The sequence below is a fragment of the Malaclemys terrapin genome, chromosome 5, assembly GCF_027887155.1.
Source record: "Malaclemys terrapin pileata isolate rMalTer1 chromosome 5, rMalTer1.hap1, whole genome shotgun sequence".
Taxonomy (NCBI): Eukaryota; Metazoa; Chordata; order Testudines; family Emydidae; genus Malaclemys; species Malaclemys terrapin.
This window is the reverse complement of record NC_071509.1, coordinates 27,823,018-27,850,824: the sequence shown is the minus strand read 5'-3', so window position 1 is coordinate 27,850,824 and position 27,807 is coordinate 27,823,018. Positions and strand designations below refer to the sequence as shown.

The 27,807-nt window shown below is 42.3% G+C and overlaps 1 protein-coding gene across 1 annotated transcript; it reads left to right on the top strand.

Annotated features, from left to right (window-relative positions):
- The first annotated feature begins 302 nt into the window (after window positions 1-302).
- WDR1 (WD repeat domain 1) lies at window positions 303-27,807 on the top strand. Its single transcript, XM_054029569.1, has 15 exons — window positions 303-511; window positions 945-1,066; window positions 6,830-6,920; window positions 11,603-11,750; window positions 14,921-15,101; window positions 16,979-17,056; window positions 17,913-17,993; window positions 18,119-18,352; window positions 19,231-19,320; window positions 20,576-20,730; window positions 21,633-21,720; window positions 24,118-24,228; window positions 24,683-24,856; window positions 26,085-26,229; window positions 26,870-27,807. The coding sequence occupies exons 1-15, from the start codon at window positions 496-498 to the stop codon at window positions 26,977-26,979; spliced, it is 1,824 nt and encodes a 607-aa protein (XP_053885544.1). The 5' UTR covers window positions 303-495; the 3' UTR covers window positions 26,980-27,807.

The window sequence follows — 27,807 nt, the reverse complement described above, 5'->3', positions numbered from 1 at the left end:
CGCTCCCTCTCCTCCGCGCTCTGCCCTGTATGGCTCGGGCAAGGAGGTGGGGGCAGGGCCCCGCTGAGGGCAAACAGCTTCATCTCTCTTTCGCGCACGCGCCAGAGGGCCGCCCAGGGGAGCGAGCATGCGCAGAAGCCGAGGCGGCTCCCAGGCCCGACGCCGAGCCCGGGCGAAGTCTCTCCCCCCCTCTCTTTCTCTGTCGCGCGCGCCCAGACTGGGGCGGGGCCGGCCGCGGCTGGCGCGAGCCTACGGCATTTCCGGGGCGGGGCGTGGGGCGCGGGCTCGCGGCGGAGGGGAGCTGCTGCCGCTCCTCGGCGAGCGCAGAGTTGACTATATATGGTCAAAGCAGGGGAGTAGCGGCGAGCTCGGCGGGCGCTTCCTGCTCTGCAGCTTGGGGCTGAGGCCGGAGCAGGAGCAGGGAGAGGCTGGGCCGCTACCGCCTGGGCACCGAGCGCGTCGCCTCCGTCGGGCCGCGGGAACAAGTGGGCGAAGATGCCGTTCGAGAGCAGTAAGTGCGGGGGGCGCCCGGCTGCTTCCCGTGCCCCGGAGGGAGCCACCTTCGTGTGGCTGCTGCCGGGGGGTTGTGCGGCGGGTGGCTGGCTGGCTCAGGGAGCGCTGCCTACAGCCCGGCGCGCCCGGAGCCGACGTGCCGAGTCAATGGCTCCGGTGCCGCCTGCTCGGGCTCCGGCCGTGTCTGCGCTGCCGCTGCCCCGGGCGGTGCCCGCTCGCCCGGGACCCCCGATAGCCCCGCACCCCTCCAGGGCGGATCGCCCGGGCTGTGCTGGGTGCAGAGTGTTTCGTGTCCCGGGTTCTGGGGGCAGCAACAAGTGCCTGTGTTCAGCAGCAGCCGCTGGGGCGGCTTGACTTGCTTTTGAACGACGTTTGCTAGGGATGCCCGAAATCAACATCTCTCTCTCTCTCTCTTTTTTTTTTTTTTGTAGAAAAAGTGTTTGCCAGCCTTCCCCAGGTTGAGAGAGGTGTCTCCAAAATTATTGGAGGGGATCCCAAGGGCAACAACTTTCTGTATACCAATGGAAAATGTGTCGTCATCAGAAACATTGATGTAATGTATTCTATATTTTCTTGTTTTGTTTTATGATGTTCTTTCCTCTAAGTTTCTTTTTGTTTTTTCCAGCTGCTCTCCCATAATAGCTTGTTTCTGATACTTTGGAATTTCTATTCAGGTCAGATAGATCTGTAATGAAGAGGGAGGGTGTATGACTCAGTCATAAAATTGTGGGCAGGGAGGGGACTACAGAAATCTGTAGAAAATCTCTACAAAATCTGCGTAGTCTCCTTCTCTCATCCCTTTCTGTAGAATTTAGGATCGGATTGGTATGTCATGTCCTGCTTGGCCCTGTTAATATGGTAATACAAATATCTATATTATGGGGCCTAGGGATCCATTAAAATGGATTTATTAAGTTAATAAATACCCCCACTTCCTGGGCTAAGCTGTCTTCGCGGAGAAACACAATCTTACAAATCGAATCCAGTGCTGTGTAGCTTACTGTTTGTTGCATTTGAGAAATCAAAACAGCTCTCAACTGTTTGATTGAAAGTTTAATATCTGCATATGCAAAGCTCTTAGTCTTAATCCTAGGGAACTTTACTACATATGAAATGTACAATACAGGTATCTTCAGTAGGTTGTTTCTTATGTGGTGATCAGTAGTGAACAATGTGCCATTTTTAAATGGTAATCGCAATAATCAGTCTGCAAAGATTGCATTCTATTAAAATGCATGGGAAAGCTGACGTAGAGAGCTGTTTTAGTCTTTTGGGCTCCAGGTTCAATATAGTCTTCAAAATGGCAAATGTACTTTTGCTACTGGAAAATGAGACTTCTCACCCTATTCTCCTTCCTTCTCTATTCTCTTCACACACACACACACACAAACACACACACCCCTTAATGTAATGTAAACTGTGTTTGGGGGGGAGACATTACAGGTGGGAAGATTATATATCCTTGGAATTTCCAGCTTTCCATGACAATGTTTGTCTCTGACAGTGGTTCTCCAGGATTTGTGGGTCCCCCTCCCTTCCCCCTTTGTTAGGTATATCCAAATCTCTTATCTAGCTGCCAGTGTGCTGAAAGTGCCTTCCATGACATGGAACCAAATACTAAATTGTTTTTAATTTTTTTAAATGTTATCTCTGGTCTCTTTTTTTTTTTTTTTTTTTTTTAAACTTCCTTGCACTCTAGTTTTAATGTTTCAACATAGTTGTGGTCCCACATCTTGGCTAAATGACAACAGCAAAAATGTCCCAGTCTTCTTGAAACCAAAAGTTTCAGCTAAGAAGGTAAAATGAGGTAGTATGACAGATGCATAGAAAGATATCTGAGCCAGTTGACTTAGTCATAACATTAAAACTAATACCTAAATCTTTCAGTATGCTATAAAAGTAAGAGTAAACTGGCAGGCAGGGGGAGAGTCTTCTGGTAGTTGTCAGCTGACAGCAGCCTGTTACAAAATTTGTTTTAATAGTCAGTTTTAATGTCACAAAAGCATGTATCATAGTCTTTGGTTCAGTCTGTTGCAATTTAATAGTATAATTAAATGGAAATAATCCTCTCCCTAGTAAAGGACCATGCCTGTACTACCTATTGACCTAGTCTCTGAAACACTCCCCATCAAAAATAGGGAAGGCTAGTCAAGTAACTGTACTTCATGTCAACACTAACAAGGGACAGACCCTTGGAGAATACTACATGTGACTCTTGTACAATAGAATAACTCTCTCAATTCCAGATGGGACTGCTTCATCCTAGTCAACAAACCAGACAGGTTATTGGTGTCTTACAAATCCATTGTCCGGAGTGAAGTACTTGAGGCTAATGAGGATGGTCTCTTGTCTATGACAGAGAAGTCCAAAACTTGATTCAGTACATTAAAGTCTTGGATATGTGTTGGAAAAGCATTGGTAAGGCAGGAGGGATCAGTGATACTTGGAAGACTTGATATCTCATAAATATTTTACTTCCATTATAGGTTCCTCTTCCTGCAAAGTGTGAGGCAGTTTGAGTTCCAAGCTATCATAAGTAGCTCTGGTTTCAGTGTAAGGGCCGCACAAGCTCAATGAATTACCTGAATTCTGTCTTTGTATTGTTGAACAGGCCCCTCCCTCTTTTTCCTGCTAGCTGGTCCTCTTCAAAGAATGAGCTGATGGGGTTAGATACTGTACCTGCTCCTGAATTTCCATTCATTCCAGTCCTAATTTTTCTGGTCCTGTCATAACTTCTAATTCTAAACAAATGTGTTTCTCTTCCCGGTTGGGTGAAAGATGCAGGCAAATGAAGGAACTGGCTGTAATTGGAAAATAGTGCTATTAAATGTACAAAGAAAATAAACTGGGAAAAACTTCTTTATTTTTGGCATTTATAATCTTTAACAGTAGGTTTAAAAAAAAAAAATCAGAAGCTTGACTGTCTTAAATTCAGTGCCCCTTAAGTCTAGTCTTTATCCACTTAGCTTCAGTGGGCTGTGTAACTCTGCTACGAAACAGGAACAACTCATAATGTCGGCAATAGAATGCAGTATACCAGGGGTAGGCAACCTTTAAGAAGCAGTGTGCCGAGTCTTCATTTATTCCCTTTAATTTAAGGTTTTGCGTGCCAGTAATACATGTTAACGGTTTTTAGAAGGTCTCTCTCTAAGTCTATATTATATAACTAGACTATTGTTGTATGTAAAGTAAACAAGGTTTTCAAAATGTTTAAGAAGCTTCCTTTAAAATTAAAATAAAATGCTGATCTTACACCGCCAGCCTGCTCAGCCCACTGCCAGCCTGGGGTTCTGTTTACCTAGGCCAGCAGTGGGCTGAGCAGGGCAACTTGAGGTCAGGGCAGAGAGCTGGGGTGTGTGTGGAGGTGCAGGGCAGGAGGCTGAGTGTGTGTGGGGAGGTCAGGGCAGAGGGCTGGGGTGCTCAGCTCATGGGGGTGCTCCCAGTCCCCTGCCCTGAGCAGCTCATGGCAGGGGGCTGGGAGGGATATGCCCTGTTCCACCCCCTTCCCCCAGGCCCATCCCTACCTCTCTCTACCTGCTCTATGGAGCTGTGTGCAGCCTGCCGCTCTTCCCCCTCCCCTTCACAAGGGCCATCCTGGCAGGGAGAAGGAGGGGCAGAGGGGCCAGAATGCACCAAGCTGTGGGGAAAAAGCGGGGGAGGAGGGAAACTTGGCTGCTGCAGGACCAAGCTTCTGCTCCCGGAGGGGGAGAGCGGTGGGCGGGTGGGGCTGAGTGAGGTGGGGGGCCGGGACACCCTCCACACACACACCCCGCTCTCCCCTGCCAGGGCAGGAGGCAGAAACTTGGTCCTGCCGCAGCCAAGCTTCCTTCCTCCCCTGCTTCTTCCCCCAGCGTGGCGCTTTCCGGCCCCTCCTCCTCCTCACCAGCAGGCAGTGTGCCATTCAGAATCGGCTCGCGTGCCGTAGGTTGCCGACCCCTGCAGTATACAGAGAGCCTCCTGAACTTATAGGAGATGAAACTACAACAGAGGAATATGAAATTGTTTGTCCTGTAGAACTGACATGTTTTGCTTATTTAAATTCAATCACCCAGCAAAATGGAGAGTGGCAGGAAATTGGGTGACTCTTTAAAGTGCAATAATTTCTGACTTGCCAAAGCTAGAAGTGCACTCAACCTGTATAAATGTATTCTAGACCAGAAATAGAAAAGCTTACCCTTGCTTGAGTAAGCTACATTACATCTCTGAGAGACTGATAGTACAGGCAAGAGCAAGACCTTTTCCTGGTAAAAAGCCTGCAAGCTTCCTAATACAGAGTAGGTACTCTGTAACAGCCCAGTTTCTCCTGAGCGCATGATCGAATCATACCATATTACTTAGTGATTTTTATGATACAGTCGAACACGTTTGTTTATGAATTACAGCATCAAAACAATTTCACCCACACTTCTTTCCTTTTGACCAAACAACACAAGTCTTTTTTTGGAGATGAAAGGTGAACTGACAAATTGCAGAACAATCAGTCTAAAAAAATTAATTTCGCTGGTCTGCTGCGAACTCTTTGGAATAAATGTTATGACATCCAATAACAAATATAGACCAGTACCTCTTATCTCTTGTATTTTGATGGCACTCTCCTTGATGTGGTGTGGATGATAGAGCTCATCAACATTCATTGAGTCAGTTTTGTGGTTAAACTTTGAGACATCTGAGCATGTGTTGAATGACGTAAGTGTCTCTTCTGCTCTGGAGTTTTGAAGACCTCTCCAAAGAGAAGCATAAAAGCTATAATTGTAACGTAGTGACAATCAATGATGCAACTTCTTCTGGATCCCAATTTTCCTATTGAATTTTTCATATTTCATTCATATTTCCTATTGTAGGAATAACTTTTTCTATACTAGCCCATCTGTTGAAATATGTTTGGGGAAAGCTACTTATAAATTAGCTTTCCCAAAAGACAAGGGTGTTTCAATCCACATTGATTTACTAAGGGCTTGGCTACACTTGCAAGTTAGAGTGAATTAAAGCAGCCCCGGCCGCCCTAACTCCTGAGGTGTGTCCACACTGGCAAGACACGTAGAGCACCTGGACTCTGCAGCTGGAGCGCTCCTGGTAACCCACCTCCACGAGAAGCATAAAGCGTGCTGTGCCCTGGCTGAAATGCCCGGGCATCAGTGTGGATGAGGGGTTGCATTACTGCACTGTGATTGGCCTCTGGCAATGTCCCATAATCCCCTGAAGTCAAGTGGCCACTCTTCTCATTGTTTTTGAAATCGGCTGCAGGCATGCAGATATTCCCTTTCAAAGCTCCATTTCTGACAGCTGGCATGCTTATCTGCTCTGGGACAAAGCAGACCATTAGTGTGGAATGCTGCTGTTGTGAGAGTGGGGAGGGGAGCTGCTGCTGTCTGAACTTACAAGACAGCATGCTGACACACTCTCAGCCCCCCACAACACATTCTCTCTCCCCCCACAGACACACAACACACTCTCTCACACTCCACCACCACCATGCCCTGCCCTCCATTTGAAAAGCACATTGCAAGCACTTGCACACAGGGATAGCTACCACAATGCACTGCTCTTTGTGGCGTTGCAAGAGTGCTAATGTGGCCACGTCAGTGCGCTTGCAGCTGACAGTGTAAACATACGGCAGCATTTTCCCTCCTGCGCTCTCCAAAGGCTGGTTTAACTCCCAGTGCTCTACATCTGCAAGTGTAGCCATCCCTAAGTAATCTCCTGTGCCTGCTGATGTAACTCTTGTAAAATGTCTCTAGTTCTAGCAGTGAAGACTTACAGTATTAATACATCAGAAACTACAAGTGCATATGTCCTGCTAAGCAAGGAGTTGTCTAACATTTTTTTTGTTCTAAGGCTTTATAGGCATGTTTCACTGAAGGAACTTTTACATGGTTAGTACTCTACAAAGTAGATCATTATTTTCTCCTCTCTCCTACCCATCTTTCTATACAGTTGTATATATTTATGTGCTTTTATCTTGTTTCCTGTTCTGGAACCCTTTCTCTCTGCATTCCAGTGCAACTTAGTCTTTATCAGTCAATGAGTTGCCAACCTCCAGTATTGTGTACAGGTATTTTGGGAATTATGCTAATGTGTGATTGGCCAGTGAGGATATTACTTCTCACTACAGCAGCCATGACAGACCCTGTATTGTCTGTCACACTAAACAGTAAGTTCCCACTGATCAGCGGTATGTTTCACTTTTGTTGTTCTCCCTTCCCCTTTATTGTAGATGGGATTTAAGTATCTCCAATGCCTCAGTTTTGATTCTTTTTTTTTCCTCTGAAACCCCCAAATGTCATTTTGTAACTTTTTAATTCTGTTTTATCTGTAGAATCCAGCAATTGCTGATATCTATACTGAGCATGCCCATCAAGTTGTGGTTGCCAAGTATGCGCCCAGTGGATTCTACATAGCATCTGGAGGTAAAGTATCAGAACACATTCTGGTATGAGCTATGGGACAGGACTGCTAAAATGCTTAGGCTAAAACTTAATGGCACAGACTTTAGGTATACAGTTTGAACATATGTAGACTACGTAATACATATTTAACAAAGCTGAAACAAAAGTAAGTATTTTTTTCCTAACCATGTGCCATTAATGTTAAACTTGTTTCCTCATGGACTCAGCGTAGTGTATCATTTCTTTTTGAAGTTGTACTTTAGTTTAAATCCAAAATGTATTTTAATATACTCTAAACTTAATAAACTTTTACATAATAGATTAACTTATTATAAACAGTCCTTTAGCTATAGTGAATGCCTTGTTCATGCATCAGCATTAGGAGTGAACTGTGGAATTTTTAATTTTGGTTTTTGCTTTTAACAAGTTCTCTAAACTGTAAATACAGTGTCAAATTTTGTCTTTAAAATGAAATTCTCTCACTGGCGTGCGCGTGCTCTCTCTCACTCTCATATGTACACAAAAAGGTCCTCATTTTCCTTGTTGCTGGCCTGATCTCTCTCAGCGCTGTAAACTGAACTGCAGTTTTCACTGCAGCAACTTAGCAGGGAAAGGATGCTGGTTCTCAAACTATTTTTGTGTAGAGATTCTATGAAAACAGTGAGAATGAACCCAAACTTTGAGAATCTACACTAAACAAAGCTCTTGCTACCTCTTCTGGCTTCTTGGCAGAAACTAAAATTTATTTTTGATACTGTTGTATAAACAAGGAAACAAACCTACATTAATGCCATGCTCCATTAGAGAATTGATCTTTGTCAGATGAAAGGACAAAAATCAATAAGGGAAACTTTTTAAAGATGGTAAGTGTTGGAGAACAAATTATTATTAATAAACTAAAAGTACTTCTAAAAATATTTTTAAAGAAAGATATATAACACTTTTATGGTGGCTGTATTGACAAGTAAGAAACTTCTTAACTTGAATTCAAGCCCCTAACTTGTCTTCATATTTATTTTTAAATAAGTTCCCAACCCGTTTGGTTGAAAATAAAACCTTCCAAATGTGAACACATGCCAAATTGACTTCTGGAGCCTGCAACATTAAGTTTGCTCCAGGCTGGAATCCTGACTCCAGCAGAGTTCCTGAGTAGCGTCACAGCACTGCAAGATCTCATGGGCCAGGTTATGGCTGTAGAACAACTCCATGGCTTTGGATCAGATCTCCGGGTCCTTCACCTCCATAGAGGTTCTATCAGCTTTTTCCTCAAAGCTGAGCTGTGCACAGGGAGTTTCCATGAAACCAGGTTCCACAGAATGCTGAGTGTGCATATCCTTTGTACATACTCTCGGCTCCTAAATAGAAGAGCCAGTATGGACCTGCTATGAGAGTGTGCTCTTACAGCCATATTGAGTGGGGCACGTCTCTGCATTAATCTCCCAGTGGGACCATCTAAATTCATTCATATTCTCTCTCTCTCTCTCAGCCATTTTGAAAGATATGAATATCTTGAATTTGTGGGAAGTTTCAGTGACTCTTCTTTCCCCTCCCGTAGACCCCCTCCATGCAGATCCTAAGCTTTGCACATATCTTTTGAGCACAGATGGGGAGTGTAAAAGGTCTGAGTAGTGCAGCCTTGTAAAATAGTCTGTATCAAAGGCAGGGTTTTCCTGGCTACCAGTCCATGTGTTTGTCAAACTGGTTCCTTTTAAAATACTGTTTGGTGTCCCCCTGCTCCAAACCCAGCACTTTTGGGTTTGTTCTATGTTGATACTTCACTTTGCCCAAGTGCCCATCTACTTTATTCTTGTTAATAGGCAGGGCATTGGAAATATAAAATTCCACTCTGAGGGACTCTGAACAGTGGTGTGTGAGGTACGTGCGCGCACACACACACACTCTGAGATCAGTGCTGCATTTTCCTTCAGGCTAAGCACAGATCATTATTTAGTGAGTCTGCTTGCAGGGGCATCTGAGCCATCACCCATGCTACCGCATACTCAATGTTTGACAGTTGGGGTATCAAAAGTCTTCCCTGAACTTTTTTTTTTGTATGCAACCTGTAAGTATCTCGCTACTCCATTGAGCACAGATTAAAAGCATACATTTAATCTTTAAGTATATCAGACTGTTGTGTGGTTGTGTGTTTTTTTTTGTTTTTTTTTTTTTTTTGGTTAAGGTACAAAACACTTTGGACTTAATGCACAATTGCTTCAAATTTAAAAGTGTCACTATGAGGAGCATCCATGCCTGCATTTTCCCCCTAGATATTGCTGAGTTGAATTAGATAACCCAGGGGAAAAGAGGCCTGCACACTTCTTATACTAGTGTAGTAGCAATGGTGGGAACAGCAGTAGTAAAATGATGTGGGGGAGGAATAACAAAATACTAATGTAGACATTGTTATCTTCAAGTGATACTTCAGTGGGCGGGGTACAGGACTGGAACTCAGGAATAATGGTTTTGAATCCAGGCTCAATAACCAACTTTTAGGTATTCTTAGAAAAACCACTTAATCCACCTCGTGTTTTTTTTTCCCTATCTGTAAAATGGGGATAATAAGTCCCTACCTCATGTCATGGGCGTTGTGAGGGGCCAGATACTAGACTGAAGAGGACCATATAAATACACAGAACTTTAAATACACACGCTGAATTCTGGTGGGTGGAATAGATTACTACCTTCTGTCCTTAATATGCAAACTTTTTCAAAACTGCCTTTTTTTTTAAGGCCTAATATAAAAACAGAGTAAATTTGTATTACAAAAGACTAAACCTGTCTGAATTACAAAATGTTCTACTTGTGTGATGGATCCAGATAACACCAGATTGGAACGTGATCTGCTAGATCACTCCAATCCTTGACTCTGGGAGCCAGCCTTTCCCTGCTCTGCTGTGAGAATCCCCACTCCGGGGCTGTTCACACACAGACTCTGGCATGTAAGCTGCTCCTCGGATTGTGCAACTAAATGACACTAGCCAATATCTCCGATCCCAGACACAATCCTGGGAACCTCCATCTTGCAGTACCCAGTTATGCCCACTGGACACTGCAAGCTTCTATGAGTTTGTCAATTTAAGAAACATATATAAATTTCTATCAGGCTTGTTATCCTGAGGGGAGCCTCTGACACACTTCATACCAAATGCACTGCTTCAGGTAGAATAAACAAATTTATTAACTATAAAGATAGGTTTTAAGTGATAAGTCAAAACAAAAGTCAGATTTGGTCAAATGAAATAAAAGCAAAACACATTCAAAGCTGATCTTAACACTTTGAATGCTCTTACAAACTTATGCTTCTCACCACAGGCTGGCTGGTTGCTCTTCAGCCAGGCTCTCCCCTTTGATCAGCACTTTAGTCGCTTGGTGTGCTGTCTGTAGATGTAGGTGGGAGAGAGAGCGTGGCAAATGTCTCCCTTTTATCATGTCCTTTCTTTCCTCTTGGCTTTGTGCCCCCTCCTCCCCCCACTTCAGAGTCAGGTGAGCATTATCTCATCGCAGTTCCAAACTGACCAAAGGAAAAGGGAATGACTCCCTCGAGAGTCTAACAGATTCTTTTGTTGCTGCCTAGGCCAGCATCCTTTGTTCCTGTGAGGCTGGGCTGAGTTTGTCCCATACCTGCCCTGATGAGGTGTTCTTGGAGAGTTTTTGTCTGGGCTTGCTTTAAGCCATGAGGATACATTTTCGACCTCAATTACATATACATGAAATTATAACCTATAACATTACTAGAACATCACTATAACAACCATGCTCAGTGCATCATGAGCCTTCTGAAGACATGACATGACAAACTTTGCATTGGATACCACACAATCATTTTATAAAGATGAACATGGGGTTGTAGGGTGTCCCCCCGAGGTACAGAGCATCACAACTTGTGACTAGCAACACCACAATATTTCCTCTGAATTGAAGTGTGTTCCATGCTTCTCTAGTATTCTGAAGAAGTGGTAATTGATTCAAGGCAACTGACAGTGCATGCTCAGAATATTAAGCATAAATGAGACCTCTAGTCTACAAAGGATAAACTTGTATCCCTTGCCTGTTTTGACATCACTGTTGTTGAATAATGGAAAAACGGGATTGACCAAGTGGGCCAGGGCTCAAATCAACATCCCAGGCTCACCCATTGCTTGGAAATGTGTCTGCAATGTGGAAGAGTCTGTGGCTCTAGAATAGGCCGCCTCAGCCATCAGTGGACTTTCAGATAACTTGAAATTGTCTTTCATGGATTGTCCATCATCCTCCACTTCGAGGGATTGCCAACGATTGTTGAATACACTTATTTGAGTTTTGGGTAGCAATCCAGCTTTTAAACTTTGTACATGTGCATTTAAGTTCTGTATGCAGAGAGTAGGCCAGGTATTTATGCTTGTGGTTGGAGACCTAAAAGGTCATATTTGCACAAATGCCTGACTCTCGTACACACAACAGATGTGTGTACATCTTGGACATGCCTGTAATCATCAATTCTGCATGAACTTTGAATATATGATTTTTAACGAGCTCCAATTTCTAATGCTTATTGGATTCAGTTTTATTTAGGAATCTTAGTCTGTATAATGGCGTATGCTGGTAGGTTTTTAGCACTAGCAATCAGTGTGGCTGAAAATTTTTACTGTGACAGATTGCTGAGACATGTGACTAGTTGATACTTGCTGGAACAGTGATAGTTACATACTATTGTGTTATGGCAGATGTCTCTGGAAAGCTAAGAATTTGGGATACCACACAGAAGGAACACCTACTGAAGTATGAATATCAGCCATTTGCAGGAAAAATAAAGGATATTGCCTGGACTGAAGACAGCAAGAGACTTGCCGCTGTGGGGGAAGGCAGGGAGAAGTGAGTAATTCTCAATCTACTGTAAACTGTTGTGTCCTAACAAAACAAAATCAGTGATGCAGAAAACTCTAAGCTCTTCTAAGAGAAATGTGTCGCACTCCTTGTTTTAGACTTCTAGATTCACTGTTTTAGTAGCAAAATTCTTTACATAGCATTTGACAGCTGCAGAACTGTGAGTAGCTTATTCACTGGGGAAGCACAATGCCATTAAAATAGACCTTTTTAGAGCAGTACTTTTTTTTTCCCTCTTAAATGACATGAATTCAAGATTAGGGAGATAAGGTAGATGAGATGGTCAATAAAAGATACTGTCTCACCCACCTTGTCTCTCTAATTCTGGGACCGACATGGCTACGACTCTGCATACGATCAATTCAAGATTGCCTGTTTTGTTCACAGGGTGTGGTAGGTTGTGTGGGGGAGGGGGGGTGTTGTTTTTGTGGAGCAGGGAGAACTGCAGAGATCTTAAAACAGTTAATGTTCTATAAAATGTGGTGTTGAAGAGAGAATCACACTTATATTTGCATCTTCCACATGAGCACAACTACATTTGGGGGTTTAATTGCAATAAGAACACAATTCACCACCAATTGCAATCTTGTTTATCAGGCTAGAAGTGCCCATTGTATAGCTTCAATTAGGTACATGTGTACACTTGCCGATACAAAAGATTAGCAGACCTGTGAAGATGGGGACCAATCCAGCCAGAGTGGCCTCCAGGCAAAGGCCACATACTGCATCTTAAGACTAATTACTGTTCTGTACAAGTGGCTGGTACAGTAGCACCTCCATTATGGACACCTTTGGAATGGAGGTTATTTGTAACCCTGAAATGTTCCAGAACTCTGAACAAGACATTACAGACTTCAGCCATCGAGGGTGGGGTGCGGTTGCAACTGCAGGTTAGAGAGTTCAGGGTTCCAGGCATGGGGTTGGAGAGGTCAGGGCTTCTGCCCCATGGGAGCACCAGAGCTCAGGGCATTAGACCCAGAGGGAGCACTGGGGCTCAGGGCTTCAGCCCTGCAGCTCCATTTCCACCTCTGTCCTGCAGGGGGTGCTGTGGCTCAGGGTTTTCCCATGGCTCCACTCCCAGTTTCATTGGGGAGCACGTCAGGAGGTTAGCTCTGGAGGGAGCACTGGGGCTGAAGCCCCAGTACTACCTCTCCCCCCACCCCCACGTCTAAAGCCCTAAGCTCCAAACTTCTTTCCTCTTCTCTTTGCCCCCCCTTTCCCCTCTGGCCCCGCGGCTGCAGCTCCAACTCCCTGTGGCTGATGCCCAGGGCTAAAGCCCCAAGGCGTGTTTTTCTCTGCTGCTGTCTGATTGGTGTCCAGTTGACTGGTAAGTCCGTAACTCAGGAGCTCGTATCTTTGAGATTCTACTGTAGATTGACTCCTAACTTAATTCTTTGGGGAGATACCTCCTGCATTAGTTTATTTGCTAATGTCTCAAGGGTTGGTACTGAAGAAATGTGTATGGTATCTTACATATCAGCATACCTATTTTTTGTTTCTTTCAAAATGTCCAGAAGTTAAAAAAAAAAAAAAATAAAGCAAGGTTATTAAGGTTTCCTAATGAATTGTATTGCATTTCCAGCAAATCTAGCTTCATTTTAGAAACTTGCTGAAATGATTGTCTAGAGCTTGTTTAACTACATTATTGACAGTATTTTTTTACTGTTTTAAAAACACAAGGGCTGACAGGATTTTTCATTTTCTAATAAAACTTGTTTTATTAATGCATTGTGGTTACTAACTAACTCTTTAGGTTTTTGTGGTTTTTTTTTTTTTTTTTTTAAATGCCCCTGAAATAGTAACTGCCAACACGTTTGGTATGCTAAGATTTGTATTCTAGTCACTCAGTAGTTCTTGTCCCTCGCTGAACTGTGTCTCTATAAGACAAGGTGGTGGTCAGCATAGGTGAACTACTAACTACTTCACTAACATCTTGCAGTTGGAATACATGTGTATACCTAGAGGACTTTAAAGCAATTATCAACTGTTCTGGTCTAAATCCCATAAATTCACCATGAAAAATGCATCACAGACCATGAAATCTTGTCTTTTTTGTGCTTTTTACCCTCTACTATACAGATTTCACGGGGGAGACCAGCATTTCTCAAACTGAGAGACCTGACCCAAAAGGGAGTTGTAGGGGGGTCACAAGGTTATTTTAGGGGGGCCGCCCTTACTTCTGCATTGCCTTTAGAGCTGGGAGGCCAGAGAGTAGTGGCTGGGCGCCCAGCTCTGAAGGCAGCACCCCGCTAGCAGCAGCATCAAAGTAAGGGTGGCAATACAATACTCTTCCACTCCTACTTCTGTGCTGCTGTCTTCAGAGCTGGGTGGCTGGAGTGTCAAGGCTGCTGACTGAGGGCCCAGCTCTGCAGGCAGCAGCAAAGAAGTGAGGGTAGCAATATCGTACCATGTCATCCTTTCTTCTGCGCTGCTGCTGGCGGTAGTGTTGCCTTCAATGCTGGGCAGCTGGAGAGCAGCAGCTGCTGGCGGGGAGCCCAGCACCACTGCCAGCAGAAGTAAGGGTAGCAGTACTGCAAACACCTCTACAATAACCTAGTGTGCAACACTTCTCTCTTCCTTCCCCCCCCGCCCCAACAAACTCTCTCCCTTCCCCCTTTTTTGGTCAATTACAACATTATGAAATTTCAGATTTAAATAGCTAAAATCTTGAAATTTACTTTTTTTTTTTTTTTTTTTTTTTAAATCGTATGACTGAAATTGACCAAAATGGACCATGAATTTGGTAGGGCCCTATATATGATGGACTTGATGCTGTTTTATATTCCAGCCTTCCATACTATGTATGTGTAGCAACTGTCCACCTGGGACAACAACTTGCTCCTCTCAGTATGCTTTAAGTAGTTGATATCTTAAAATGAGATCCAAGGGATATTTTTAATTTTAAAAGGGTTTGTATATTTGCTTCTCTGCTTGGTACACGTGGCAGCTGTCATCCTCTTCTGAGTTTTTGGACTCTGTCTCCTAGACAAAGGATTTGAATATCCTTTAGGGAACAGTGCTGCACTTGCATGAGATTAACTAGATGACCTAATTTCTATTGTCTGTGTGCTCTCAGTATGCCAATTACTGATGCTCAAGGAGTTAGCCTTCATGTAATTTTTATTTTATGGACTGTGTGTATTGTCATCTTTAAATAGATTTGGAGCAGTGTTCCTGTGGGATACTGGCTCTTCAGTCGGAGAGATCTCTGGGCACAACAAGGTGATCAACAGCGTGGATATAAAACAAACAAGGCCCTATCGTATAGTAACTGGCAGTGATGACAATTGTGGTGCTTTCTTTGAGGGACCGCCATTCAAATTCAAGTTTACAATAAGCGTGAGTCTAACATACTTTTCTCCTTCTGCACAGAAGTTCTGTTATGTGTCTGTGTTGTCATATGGATGTATACTAAAAAGTCTTCACAGTTCTTACTATTTTGTGATACAGCTCATTGCCATAACAATCTTGGTTTCCAGTTTAAAATCTACTTGGCATTGAGTAGCCATCGTTGAAGATAATTGAAGGTCTAGCTCAAGCTCAGAAAAACACAATAAAGGGTTAGAAAGGAAACTCTAGACTAGTTCTTCAAAACAGTATAATTTTAAGTTTAGTGTCCTCTCAGATCTTCTTGGGTGCTGGCTTTCATTACTCTTCTGTGGGTTTGTAGGAAATGTAACATTTTTCAGTATCCCTTCTTGAGGAGTAGTTTTTTCCTTCATTTAGTGCAATCTCAAAATATTCTACCATGTTTCTTAACAATATTTTCAGCAGTGCCCAGTTTGGAGAGTGGGGGGGGATGGTGGAAAGCTGTGGTGCGGGAGGGGTTTGGAATCTTCAAATCTCTTTAAGGGATTTGGATTCTCCATTCTAAACAGGAATTAGGCATCCAAATCCCTTGAGGCAGCTTTGAAAATGTCAGCCTAGATCTTGAAAAATCACTACTGGTTATTTAAACTTGAAATTATAAATCTAACTTTCATCCTTTGTTCCTCTGTCTGGACTATGAAAATAACAAGTCAGCTTTAATTTCTGGTTTGTGTTGCACTTGTGCAATGTGAGAACTTACAAAAAACAAACCGAACACTGAAATGACTATATTCAAACCATTCACATTTCTTATGTCATCCCTTAGGGAGTCTCCTGCCCTTATTACTTGGGGCCTGTCTTCTTCTGGGTAGGCCTTGCTACTTGGCACTGTTGCAGATGAAGTCCTAACCATACTAGTAGGGCTTCTTGAAAAGTTAAACTTGGCAATTTAAGTTTGTTTGCATATGCCTTAAGGTGACTTTAAACCCTTAGTTAAGTGCTTTTTAGTCCTTTTTCCATTCCAGCCTTAGCAAAAGAACAGTTTTTTGAATGCCACAGTCAGTAAAGTGGTATCACTACTGAATATACATTTGACCTTCAGAAGCTACTCTTATTTTTTGGCTCTCTTACAGTATGTCTACACTCTGGCTGGAGCCTGGACTCAGGCCTGGCAAGGTGTGGGAGAGTCTCAGAGCCTGAGTGGAAACATTTACCCTGCTGACCCAGACTCTGAGACTTTCTGCTAGGGTTGTTGGAGGTTTTTTGTAGTGTAGACAATCCTCTTGAAGAACAAACTCCTGAAGGTTTAAATAATTACTAATAGTGGCTAGACTGGTGTATTGGCAACTCAGCCTTCAGACCGTTCAGCTTTCAGTAACCGCTTCTTTAGCAAAATCCAAAGCCATAAGTAAAGTTGTTATAAGCACTGGGCATGAAATGGATGCGTTTTCTGATTATTATGGGTGGAATTCAACTCGCCTGCATAAGCCTGATTCCTAAGGCTTTATGCGTATGAAGTGACCAGATGGGAGGGTGGGTGGAGACAAAATAGCAATCTGAATGGGATGGGGCTGTAGTTCAGCCCTCTTCCCTCCTAACCAAAGCCATGGTGATTACTCCTAATCTGATTTGTATCCTGCATTAAAGGTATTTGAACTGCAGAACCATGGATCCTGTGGCTGCTCTTGACCCACCTCTGTCACCCTCCATTCTTACCTATGCTGGACAGTGCAGACGTTTCCTCTGTAGGCCTCCCTCACAGCCAGTCTGGGGCTTGAGTAGGGCGGAGAGCCTCTTGCTTGAGAATTTCACTGTAAATGAATGGGTCTCATGGGGATCAAGTAACTTACCTAAGATGTCTAAAGCTTTTCTGTTTTTGGCTGGGTGTTAATTATTGTCTCCTGCAGGACCACAGCCGTTTTGTTAACTGCGTGAGGTTCTCTCCTGATGGGAACAGATTCGCTACATCTAGTGCAGATGGCCAGGTAAAAATGAGCTGCCACCTGGATATCCACTTGTGGGGGAGGGGAATAATTGTGAGTTACACACTCTTTGAGGGGGATGGAGTTTTGGGGAGCAGTTCCACAACCTACACACTGATTCTCTTTACTGTGAGAAAACAGACTTAAGAACTGTCATTATCCTCCCATGATACGGCTGCAACAGCAGCTGTTCTACCAAAACCTGGTGCTGCTCCTCTCTTCCTGATGCGCCTTCCCAACGTAGGCTACTTATCTGCTGGGGGGGGATGATACCCCTGCCTACAGCTTTTTGCAACAAGGCTTTCTTCAGACTCAGGAAAATATCCAAGAATTCTCAAATTCCCTATGAAAGGGCTTGATCCTGTACCACCACGTATCTGTGCTGGTGCTTCCACTGCTAGACTCCTTGCACTGGCTGAGAAGGTGGGTGCAGTATAAATGGCTACATAAGAGCCGATCTCTATACATTTTTATTAGCTCAGAGGGTCAAGAATGACAACAGCGCTGTTGCCATGGCTAGCTCCCTGCATATAGGCAGATTCCAATGACTAGCTGGGAGCAGCGGCTATCACAGTAGGAGCCATAAGCATAATACTTTCCAGTATTTCAGATGTCAGAATTCCTGCATGGAACAGCTTGCTGCTTTTATTTAGAATGCCTTAACATCCTCTGGTACCTTAAATATTTAATATACAAGTATGCATTTGTCTTGAAGCCTTAACTTGACCTTTACAACATTACTTTTATGCCTGCAGCAAAGAGTTAGCTCTATAATACATTTTGGAGATTGTAAATGTGCAAGCCTTCCTCTGATTGTCTGTCACTTTGTATAATATGCTTATGTGATTGTTTTTTAAAGATTTTTGTCTATGATGGGAAGACTGGAGAGAAAATTTGTGCTCTGGGTGGAAATAAGGCTCATGATGGAGGCATTTATGCTGTAAGTATTTTTTGTGTGTTTCATAACTGCAGCACAATAAATATCTAACTTACTATTGCAAGATCTTATACTGTTGTCAATGGAAAGTGCTGTCCGTATGCTAAGGCAGGTACTTGTTTTTACAGATTAGCTGGAGCCCTGATAGTGCTCACTTGCTTTCTGCTTCTGGAGACAAAACTGCTAAAATCTGGGATGTTGGCGCTAACTCTATTGTCAGTACGTTTAACATGGGATCAAATGTTCTGGATCAGCAGTTGGGTTGCTTGTGGCAGAAGGACCATTTACTGAGCCTCTCCCTCTCTGGTTACATTAACTATTTGGATAAGAATAACCCAAATAAGCCTCTACGTGTCATAAAGGTATGTTGACCTTGATCACACTGCAGCAGACCTTCTACTACACATAGTTTGGTTTTAGCAATAATCTGTTTGGGAATAGTAACTGTTCCATTAAAATGTGGCTGTAAAGAATCTCTTTGAACCATCAAGCCTGTATATTGCTGAGCATATCCCTGACTAACACCTGAGTCATAGCAGTCAAATATAGTAGTTATACTTTGTGCAAATGTGTAGATGAGTAATGATCTTAATTATGCTAATAAAATAGCTTACTTCCACACTAGTTTTTAAACATGTTTAAGATTACACTAAAATAATCTGAGTTAGAATACCACCCATGGGCATTTTATTTCATCATCCTGCAAGTGCTAACTGTTGTGAACGTGGAGATGTGGTTCACTATGCAGTCAAGCTCTACTAATAGGAATTATGTGGCGGGGTGACAAAGCAATCCCATGGGAGCTTACATTTTTACATGAACTAGAAACCTGTGTCCTAGATTTTTATTACTATAATTCTGGCAACCAATACATGTAGGTGACCATATTTAACCATCTTGTAAACACTGAACTTGTTTGGAACATAACACTTAAGCATGGAAAGGGTCCTAATGTGATCTCCATCTGGAAAACAGTGTGTGACCATTCATATTACAGAACATTTAATTCTTTAGAATTTGTATGGAAATATCAGTGCTGTAATACTTTTTTTTTAATGTATTGATTCCTTGAAACAGACATAGACAACTAGTCATTTGAATTTTGAGATTGAACAAAGACCAAAACCAAAATGTGATGTTACTTTCTAAATCTTACCAGTAGCACTTTGTGAACAGATTGCTTTTGTTTTAGTTTGAATAACTGAGAAATGAATTGCCCATTAATTATATTCTTTTACAGGGTCATAGTAAATCAATTCAGTGTCTGACAGTGCATAAAAATGGTGGAAAATCCTATATTTACTCCGGAAGTCATGATGGACACATTAATATCCTTTCTGGTGATCAAATGGCATTATTCTAGTCCCACTTCTCCTCCTTAAGATGGATATTCTGCTTTTTAGGAACTTTTAAAATCACTTTACTGAAGACAAGGTAACTTCCTCTGACATTCCTGAATAAAATTGTATTGCTGAACCAAATTCCTGCTAACTTGTAACTAACATGGCACTTATCTGTAATCTTTACCATTCTCTCTAATGACTTGCTTTCCTGATACCACAATAATCTTACCTGAATCCCTATTAACATTCATAAGAACAGCCATACTGAGTCAGACCAAAGGTCCATCCAGCTCAGTATCTGGTCTTCAATAGTGGCCAGTGCCAGATGCTTCAGAGGGAATGAACAGAACAGGTAATCAAGTCATTCCTAAACTGAAAGGGTTATGAACTCCCTTGTTGCTCTGCCTCTGGGTTTATATACTAATAAGCATAGCTTTCCGCATTGCTCTTAGAGCTGCAAGTTTCTCACCACCTTATCGTTGCCTTAATTTCATTGCTATCCTCATGGTAAAACTGTCACCCACTCATTACTGTTCCTTGTCTAGCCAGTGTCTCAAGCATAATCAGGCCCCCAACTCCCAGAGAATTTGCACATCTATTAATTATATAATTAATTCCAGTTCCCACTGGCCCGTGGAGCAATAAACATGAAATGCAATCTAGATCTCCCCTCAGGGTATTGTCAGAGGGTCAGCCTGTGAGGTGGGTTGGTTTGTTTGTTTTGTGTTGGGTTTTTTGTTTTTGTTTTTTTTAGCTGAACACTACTAGCTTTTTCTGTAACAGGCAAATGTGAGTTTATACAATTTCTTTATACATTACCTTAAACAAGATGTGATGTATAATACTTATGCTCATTGTGAACATAATGCACTCTTTAACTACATTATCTCTTTGGCAAATATATGACACAAACTTGCTGAGGAAGAAGCTCTCATGGTGATAACATGTCAGATTGACTAGTCCCTTGTTAGGAAAAGTAAAGATACAGTGTTTATATCCATATCTCTCTTGGAAAGCGTTCCTTAGGCATTGAGACCTAACATTAAATGACTTGTTGTTTGCCGATACCTTTTTACTGTTCTAAACTGGTTATTCAAATATTTTATTTAGTTCCTTTATGGAATACTTGAGTCAGTGTTTGTTTTCATTATCTGGAATTGGGAGTTGGAAGTCCTAGTTTTTTCTGCAACCCCACCACACACAAACTCCTAAGAAAAATTTCCTTAATTCTACTTCTCACATTATTGGGATTCCGAAACTGGGGAAAATGATGACTTTTCTGGAAAAGGGCATACAAACCAGGTTTCTAGAATGGCCGTGGATGAATTGGATCAGCTGGTCAGTTGCAGTATGGACGACACTGTGCGTTATACTAGCCTAACCAAGAGAGACTACAGGTTAGTGAAGCTACCATATTTGATTGTGTTATGTATATATGGGGTGGATGGTTTGGGGGGAGAGGGGGATGTTTGTGTGTGTTGTTGTTTGTTTTTTTTATATCAAGAGAATTTCACTGGTATAGTGTGGGATGCTGAATAGCTTCATCATACAACTTGTGCAAATTTTTCAAGTGACCATGAAAATCCTAGAAATGTTTGCAATACCCAACTTGCTTTATCTATGAAACAATAGAAAAGTGGTTAATTTTTTTCTTCCATGAGACTAATTTCTTAGACAGTATTTTCTGATTTAATTTTTATTTCTCAGGCAGCCAGATGTATCTGTGTCTTATATTGCATGACTTGTGTATGGTTTTGTCTTCACTGTATAGATGTATCAGAGAGAGAGAGCATGCTTCAGTTCTTATGTGGCTTTATATAATATACTGTATAAGAAGAAAACAAGATCTAAGATTCTTTCTGGAAAACATCTTTTTTCCCCCTGTGGTTATGCCAATCCTACCGCCTCAGGAGATGAGTCCTTTTAGGATTTATCCAGTCTATCTCTCTGAAGAGTAATTAAGGTCACTTTAAATTCTCATGTGGATACTCTGATTTAGAATTAATGTGGGTAAAGTAATCCACTTTAAAATTTTAAATCAGGTTAATTTTCCCAGGTGTCCCCATGTAGAGAAGCCCTCACTTCTAAGACTGGAATCCAGCTGTAGATCGTGATTGTGAATTTAGATACCTTGAAGTGATAATTCCCTTAGCTAGCTGTTGAATATCTACATATTGCAGACCTGAAGACTTATTTCATGATTACTTTTCAAGGATCTCTCAATGGCTGACTATTGAATTGAGACTTGTACGTGAATAAAATAGAGACCCAGAAAAGCAATTTGTATTTTTCTTTTCAGTGGCCAGGATGTTATAAAAATGGATGTTCAACCAAAATGTTTAGCTGTTGGTCCTGGTGGATATACGGTAGTTATATGCATTGGACAAGTAAGTATCAGGATAATATCTGGGCATGTCTATACAGCAACTAGACACCCACAGCTGGCCTGGGCCAGCCTACTTGGGCTTGTGGGGCTCGGGCTGCAGAGCTGTTTCACTGCTGTGTGGACTTCCAAGCCCTGTGAGCCCAAGTCGGCTGGTATGGGCCAGCTGCGGGTGTCTGGTTGCCGTGTAGATATGCCCCGTGTAACCTATACAGTATTTAATGCTCTGAGTATGTCATTGATACACTAACAAATTTCTAAAACTTATTTCAGTGGAGGAGTCTGTTAGTAGAGGCAGCTGTCAATATGGATCAGCTGTTAATGTTAGCCCATGGTAACAGTACTTATATAGCACCTTACTATTTTTAAATTCTGTACAAACCTAACTAAATCAAAGAATCTGCTGGTGTAAGACTTGTCTAAATACAGTGTTGGCATTTTTTTTTTAATCCGCTTGTCTATTTTAAATCGGTGCAGACCTCTATTGTGGATGCATTACACCAGTATCAGGGTATACCTGCATCCATGCTACAGGGTTGCACCAAACTTTAAAATTGGTAGAAAAACTACTTTTGTTAAATCAGTGCCTGAACTGTATGTAGCCATACTCCTCTAATGATGCCAAAAGAGGCTGAGTCAACATGAAAATCTACCTGAAATTTGAATCTAGTGTTGGTTTCTTTAATTTGTTTTCCTCCTTTTGGTGGGTGGGTGTGAACACTTTAAATATGGAAGGTAGCTTTTTTTTCTGTTAATGAGCAGGAGCAAATACATATCTAACCTAGCTCATAGTGACTGTACAGATGTCCTTACATAAGGACATCTCTTTAAAACCAAAATCCCAATAGATATTTAACATCTTTTTAAAAAAAATGGAAGGAAGATTATATATGAAACACAAAATCATTAGTCACTGATAACTATATTGGATATGGTCATGATAACAGTCTTAAGACCTTGGTCAGTAGTAAAAATATAGAAACAGGGACCAGTTCTCCTTAGTCTCTTGCTTGAACATTCATTACTTTGGTAGGCTAGTCCACTTACGCTGTTGTATCCATCTTTGGTGTACAGCTTGCTTATCACCTCCTGGCACCATAAATATGGATCTTTTGGCTATTGTTGGAGCACACTCTCTACAATAACTTGAGGATTACTCAAGCTCTCAGCATGATTCAAATGAAGCAGAACCAAAGATCCTTGTTTCTTAGGAGATGTCTCTGTTTAAAACAACACTTACGTTCATGGGTGATGGGTATCGAAGGCCGGGGAAGACTGAGCCTCCCTGAACAGCCTTGTGTGGCCCCACCCACGTTCAGCCCCCAGACCCCTTCCTGCTTTCCGGTGCTGCAGGGGGCTCTTTGCTGCAGCTGGAGCTAATGGGGGTGGGGGGGAAGGGGCAGCCTGCACTCCAGGGGGGCCCAGCACTTTGGGGGAGGGAATCCTCTGGGCTCTGGCAGGCAGGGCAGGGCCTCAGGCAGAAAGGATGAGCCAGCTGCTAGCTTCCCCGAGCCCAGGGTTCACCTGCCACCCATACTTGCATTCCTTTGTAATGCTTTTGACTAAAAAGGATGTGGGTTGAACTTTCATAATCTCATGTGCAAAGGGTCATTTTCCTATCCAGCTACAGTTTCCCATTAGAGGCAGTCATAACTAAAACCAAATAGTTTGGTTGATGCTGTTGAGATCAACAGCATGTGTACTTTGTAACTCAATCCTCCCAACAGAAGATGGTACTGTGAAAGATAGTAGACATTGCTTGAAATGCTAGATTCCTTCATGCACCTCTTATTGTGACTCTGGGCTGGTCTACACTGGGGGTGGGGTTGGGGGGCGGGGAGCGATCTAAGATACTTCAACTTCAGCTATGCTATTCACGTAGCTGAAGTTGCGCATCTTAGATCGATTTACCTCGGGTCCTCACGGTGCGGGATCGACGACTGCGGCTCCCCTATTGACTCCACTACCGCCGCTCGCTCCGGTGGAGTTCCGGAGTCGACTGGGAGCACGTTCGGGAATCGATATATCACGTCTCGTTAAGACACGATGTATCGATCGCTACCTGCTGATATGGCGGGTAGTCTGGATGTACCCTAAATGAACTTCAGCTAACAGTATGCAAGAGCGTGTCCTGACTGCTTGCAGTTTGTAGATTGAAGGCGGTCTGCACCAGCACCTGCATCACTTTCAAATGCTCATAGGAGAAAAAGCTTAGTCGCCAGGCATAGGTGTCTCATACTTCTAATCTATATAGATTAGAATGAATCTCAATACTCCCTTTGAACCAATGAAGTAGTAGCTCCTGTTGTGGCTGACCAACGTAGTGTGTATGGTGAGACACTATAGCCTGTCAAGCATTTTGAACCCATGGTCTCTATGGTACATTGCTCTGCATTTATAGATCATCTTGATGAAGAATAGGAAGAAGTGTTTTGCAATTGATGATCCTGGCTATGAACCAGAAGTGGTGGCCATTCATCCAGGAGGTGCTACCGCTGCAGTGGGAGGACAGGTAAGGATACACTCTGAGCACTGGAACAGTATTCCATGGTTGCGAGCTTTTTGGTTTTGCTTGTTCATTAAACATCACTCAGCTGTTGCTGCACCAAGATATCAAAGTTGGCAGTATACTAATGGTTTTGCTTTTAATTTAAAGTTGTGCTGTTGGGTTTTTTAAGCTGCTATCTTCTGGCCTCTTTCCATTAGATTCTCCCACTTTTGTGGTTAGTATACATTCCCCAACATCTTCTCCCTAGATAGTTAAGCTTTTAAGTACACTTTTATCAAAACTCTCCCCACATCTTAAAGCAGTAGCATGTTTTTAATTTGACATATGGCCAATATACCCTAAAAATACTGATTATGTATTTTTCAAAGGGAGAAATATCTATAATTGCATATGATCCTCTAACTTAATAGCCTTCCTGATTTGTTGTAAAGCTTTGACTTTCATTATTAACTTGCAGGATGGGAATGTCCATCTATATTCAATCCAAGGAACCTCTCTGAAAATCGATGAGAAGACCTTGCAAGCTAAAGGTCCTGTGACTGACCTAGCATATTCTCACGATGGTGCCTTTCTTGCAGTTTGTGATGCAAACAAAGTTGTCACTGTCTTTAGTGTTGCTGATGGCTATGCGGTAAGAATTGCTGTATCTGACCCGTGATTTCCAACAAAAGTATTTACTAGTCCTAAAACTGCATGTGTATTTAACCCACATTCAAGAGACCACTTAAGTTGACCATGGGTAGTTAACACCTCTACTGTTGCAGGACAAAGGCAGGTTAGTGGGTTACAGATAGCTGTAATGAGCCATAGATCCACTGTCTGTATTAAACTCTACTGGACACCAAGGGTCAGTCTTAAGTTCCGAGGCTCATTTTTTTTGCATGTTTCCTTTGAGGACAAGGGCTATGAAGTCGGATATGGAGTGATCATTTTTGTGAGAAATGCTTGCCCGTGGTTGTGTTTGTTTTTTTTTATCATTTTTTCTGTCTGAGTACATTTGAGAGCGTAGTGTCTCTCTTCACCCACACTGTTGTTGTTGGGCACTTAGTGTATTGGATGAGGCACACCACATGTGGGGGACCTGTAGATCTAGAAAGTTGTAGAGGTTTTGCATCTGTTATGGCAGAGGCTGGTGCCACTTTGATTTGGGGTGCCCTGGTCTGTGGGGAACTTGGCAGGCGGGGGAGTTTGAAGGACAGAAGAGGAATGTGGTCACCATCAAGTATGGGTTGTTTTTTCTCAAAACACATACTGTACAGCTACACCTCTACCTCGATGTAACGCTGTCCTCGGGAGCCAAAAAATCTTACTGCGTTATAGGTGAAACTGCGTTATATCGAACTTGGTTTGATCCGCTGGAGTGCGCAGCCCCGCTCCTCTCCAGAGTGCTGCTTTACCGCGTTATATCCAAATTCATGTTATGTCGGGTCGCGTTATATTGGGGTAGAGGTGTACTTTCAAAGGCTTCATATAACACCTTCTGTGCTATAGCTGAGCAGGACATTTGAGTCCTAGGATCTCCAGTTGGTGTTTGCTTAAAACTTGAACATCCAGTCCTACCATTTTTGATCCATTTTCATTTGAGTTCTGTTGGCGCCTTTCAGATGTTAATAGAAATAGCATAAAATGGACAGTTTAAATGGCTCCCATGACCAACTTGTGCAATAACCATAATATTCAAATATAAAGGGCACTTACCTTAGAATTTTACTGTGTACCGGGGGTATACAGATATATTTTAACTGTTCTAGCAACATGTTAAAATTTGTTGCCTGTTAATGAGGGACAATATCACCGGTAGCAGAACAGCTATTTGAAGTCTTTAAAATAACACCATTTTCCCAATAACTCCCAAATAGGAACATAACATCTTCTATGGACACCATGCAAAAATTGTTTGCCTTGCCTGGTCTCCAGACAATGAGCATTTTGCTTCTGGGGGCATGGACATGATGGTTTATGTTTGGACCTTAAGTGACCCGGAGACCAGAGTCAAGATACCAGGTATGTTGTGCACTTCTTTGCTAGAAAGAGGTTTAGTTTTGAGAATTACTAGTCTCTCTCAAAATCTGGACAGTGCTTTCTCTGTCAGAACTACACTAGCAGTTATCTCTTTGTCTAGATATCTCTTCCTCTAGCCTACCTCCTGTAATGTAATTTTAACCTTCTAACTGTTAGTGAATGGCAGACTTGATCCATAAGTACACTTTGCAGGCAACTGCATTTTACAAGTACTTTGTGCATTACAGTTCAAAAACGAGCTAGATAAGTTCATGGAGGATAGGTCCATCAATCGCTATTAGCCAAGATGGACGGGGATGGTGTCCCTAGCCTCTGTTTGCCAGAAGCTGGGAATGGATGACGGGATAGATCATTTGATGGTTACCTGTTCTGTTCATTCCCTCTGGGGCACCTGACATTGGCCACTGTCGGAAGACCGGATACTGGGTTGGATGGACCTCTGGTCTGACCTGGTATGGCCAGTCTTATCTAATTGAAATTTTTTTCAAAATTAAAAATATTGTCCTAAGATGACTGTAATAACCTATCAATTCTTAAACTGTGTGTGTGTGTGGGGGGGGGGGGGGGTTGTGTTGGTTTTTTTTCCTTTTTAATGCAATATTCTCTCCTTCCATCTGCACAGATGCTCATAGACTACATCATGTAAGCAGCTTGGCATGGCTGGATGAACATACCCTGGTAACAACATCCCATGATGCTTCTGTCAAAGAATGGTCTATCTCCTACAAGTGAACAGTCCTACTTGGAAGGACCTCATCAGGGACTAGAACTACTGCAGTGGAACATAGCATTTCTCTTTAAAACAAAAAAAAAATTCTAATGGCCTCTGGGTCTTCTATCATATCCTCATATCTTTACAGGGTGTTCATATCTGTAATTAAATGTACTTTGAAAGCTTTAGCCAGTAACAGTTTGCACATGAAAAGCACTTAAATTATGTCTGGAACTTAACCTTTGTGCTGAACATTCCAGAGGCAACAGCCGAACAAGTTGGCATGAAAAATTCAAACATGATCAGTTATTTTCTAACAGAGTCCGTGTGAGATTGTACAGCATGAGAGAAATACTTCTCATTTTTTCTAATTGCAGAACATTTCTGTACTAATGGTCATAGTAAGAATATTTAGTTGTGATTCAAAACAAATCAAGCTGTGTGCAGCTACTGTATATTACGTTGCTTGTCTGTACTGCACCAAACTGTTGCCTCAGATTTCCTCCTCCACATAATGAAATGGGGTACACACCTAATAAACTCTTTATGTATTTCATGTCAAAGTTTTGTGGTTATTTTAGGATGGAAATGTGGGTTTTTAATGTACTTACTGTTGTCGGTTTAATGTTTACAAATAACTATCATGGCATTTTCTCACTCCAGAAACAACATTGTTACCTTATGAACAACTGAGAATGTCTGTCTGGTCATTTCAATATCGGGGGAGAACCTCGGCTTCTGTTTAAAGATAAATTTGTTTCCTAAAGAGAAGAATTAAGTTGATGTAAACAAACTTGCAGTAATTATAACACCTGTTTCAGTACAGGAATTAAACTAAGTGAATCATT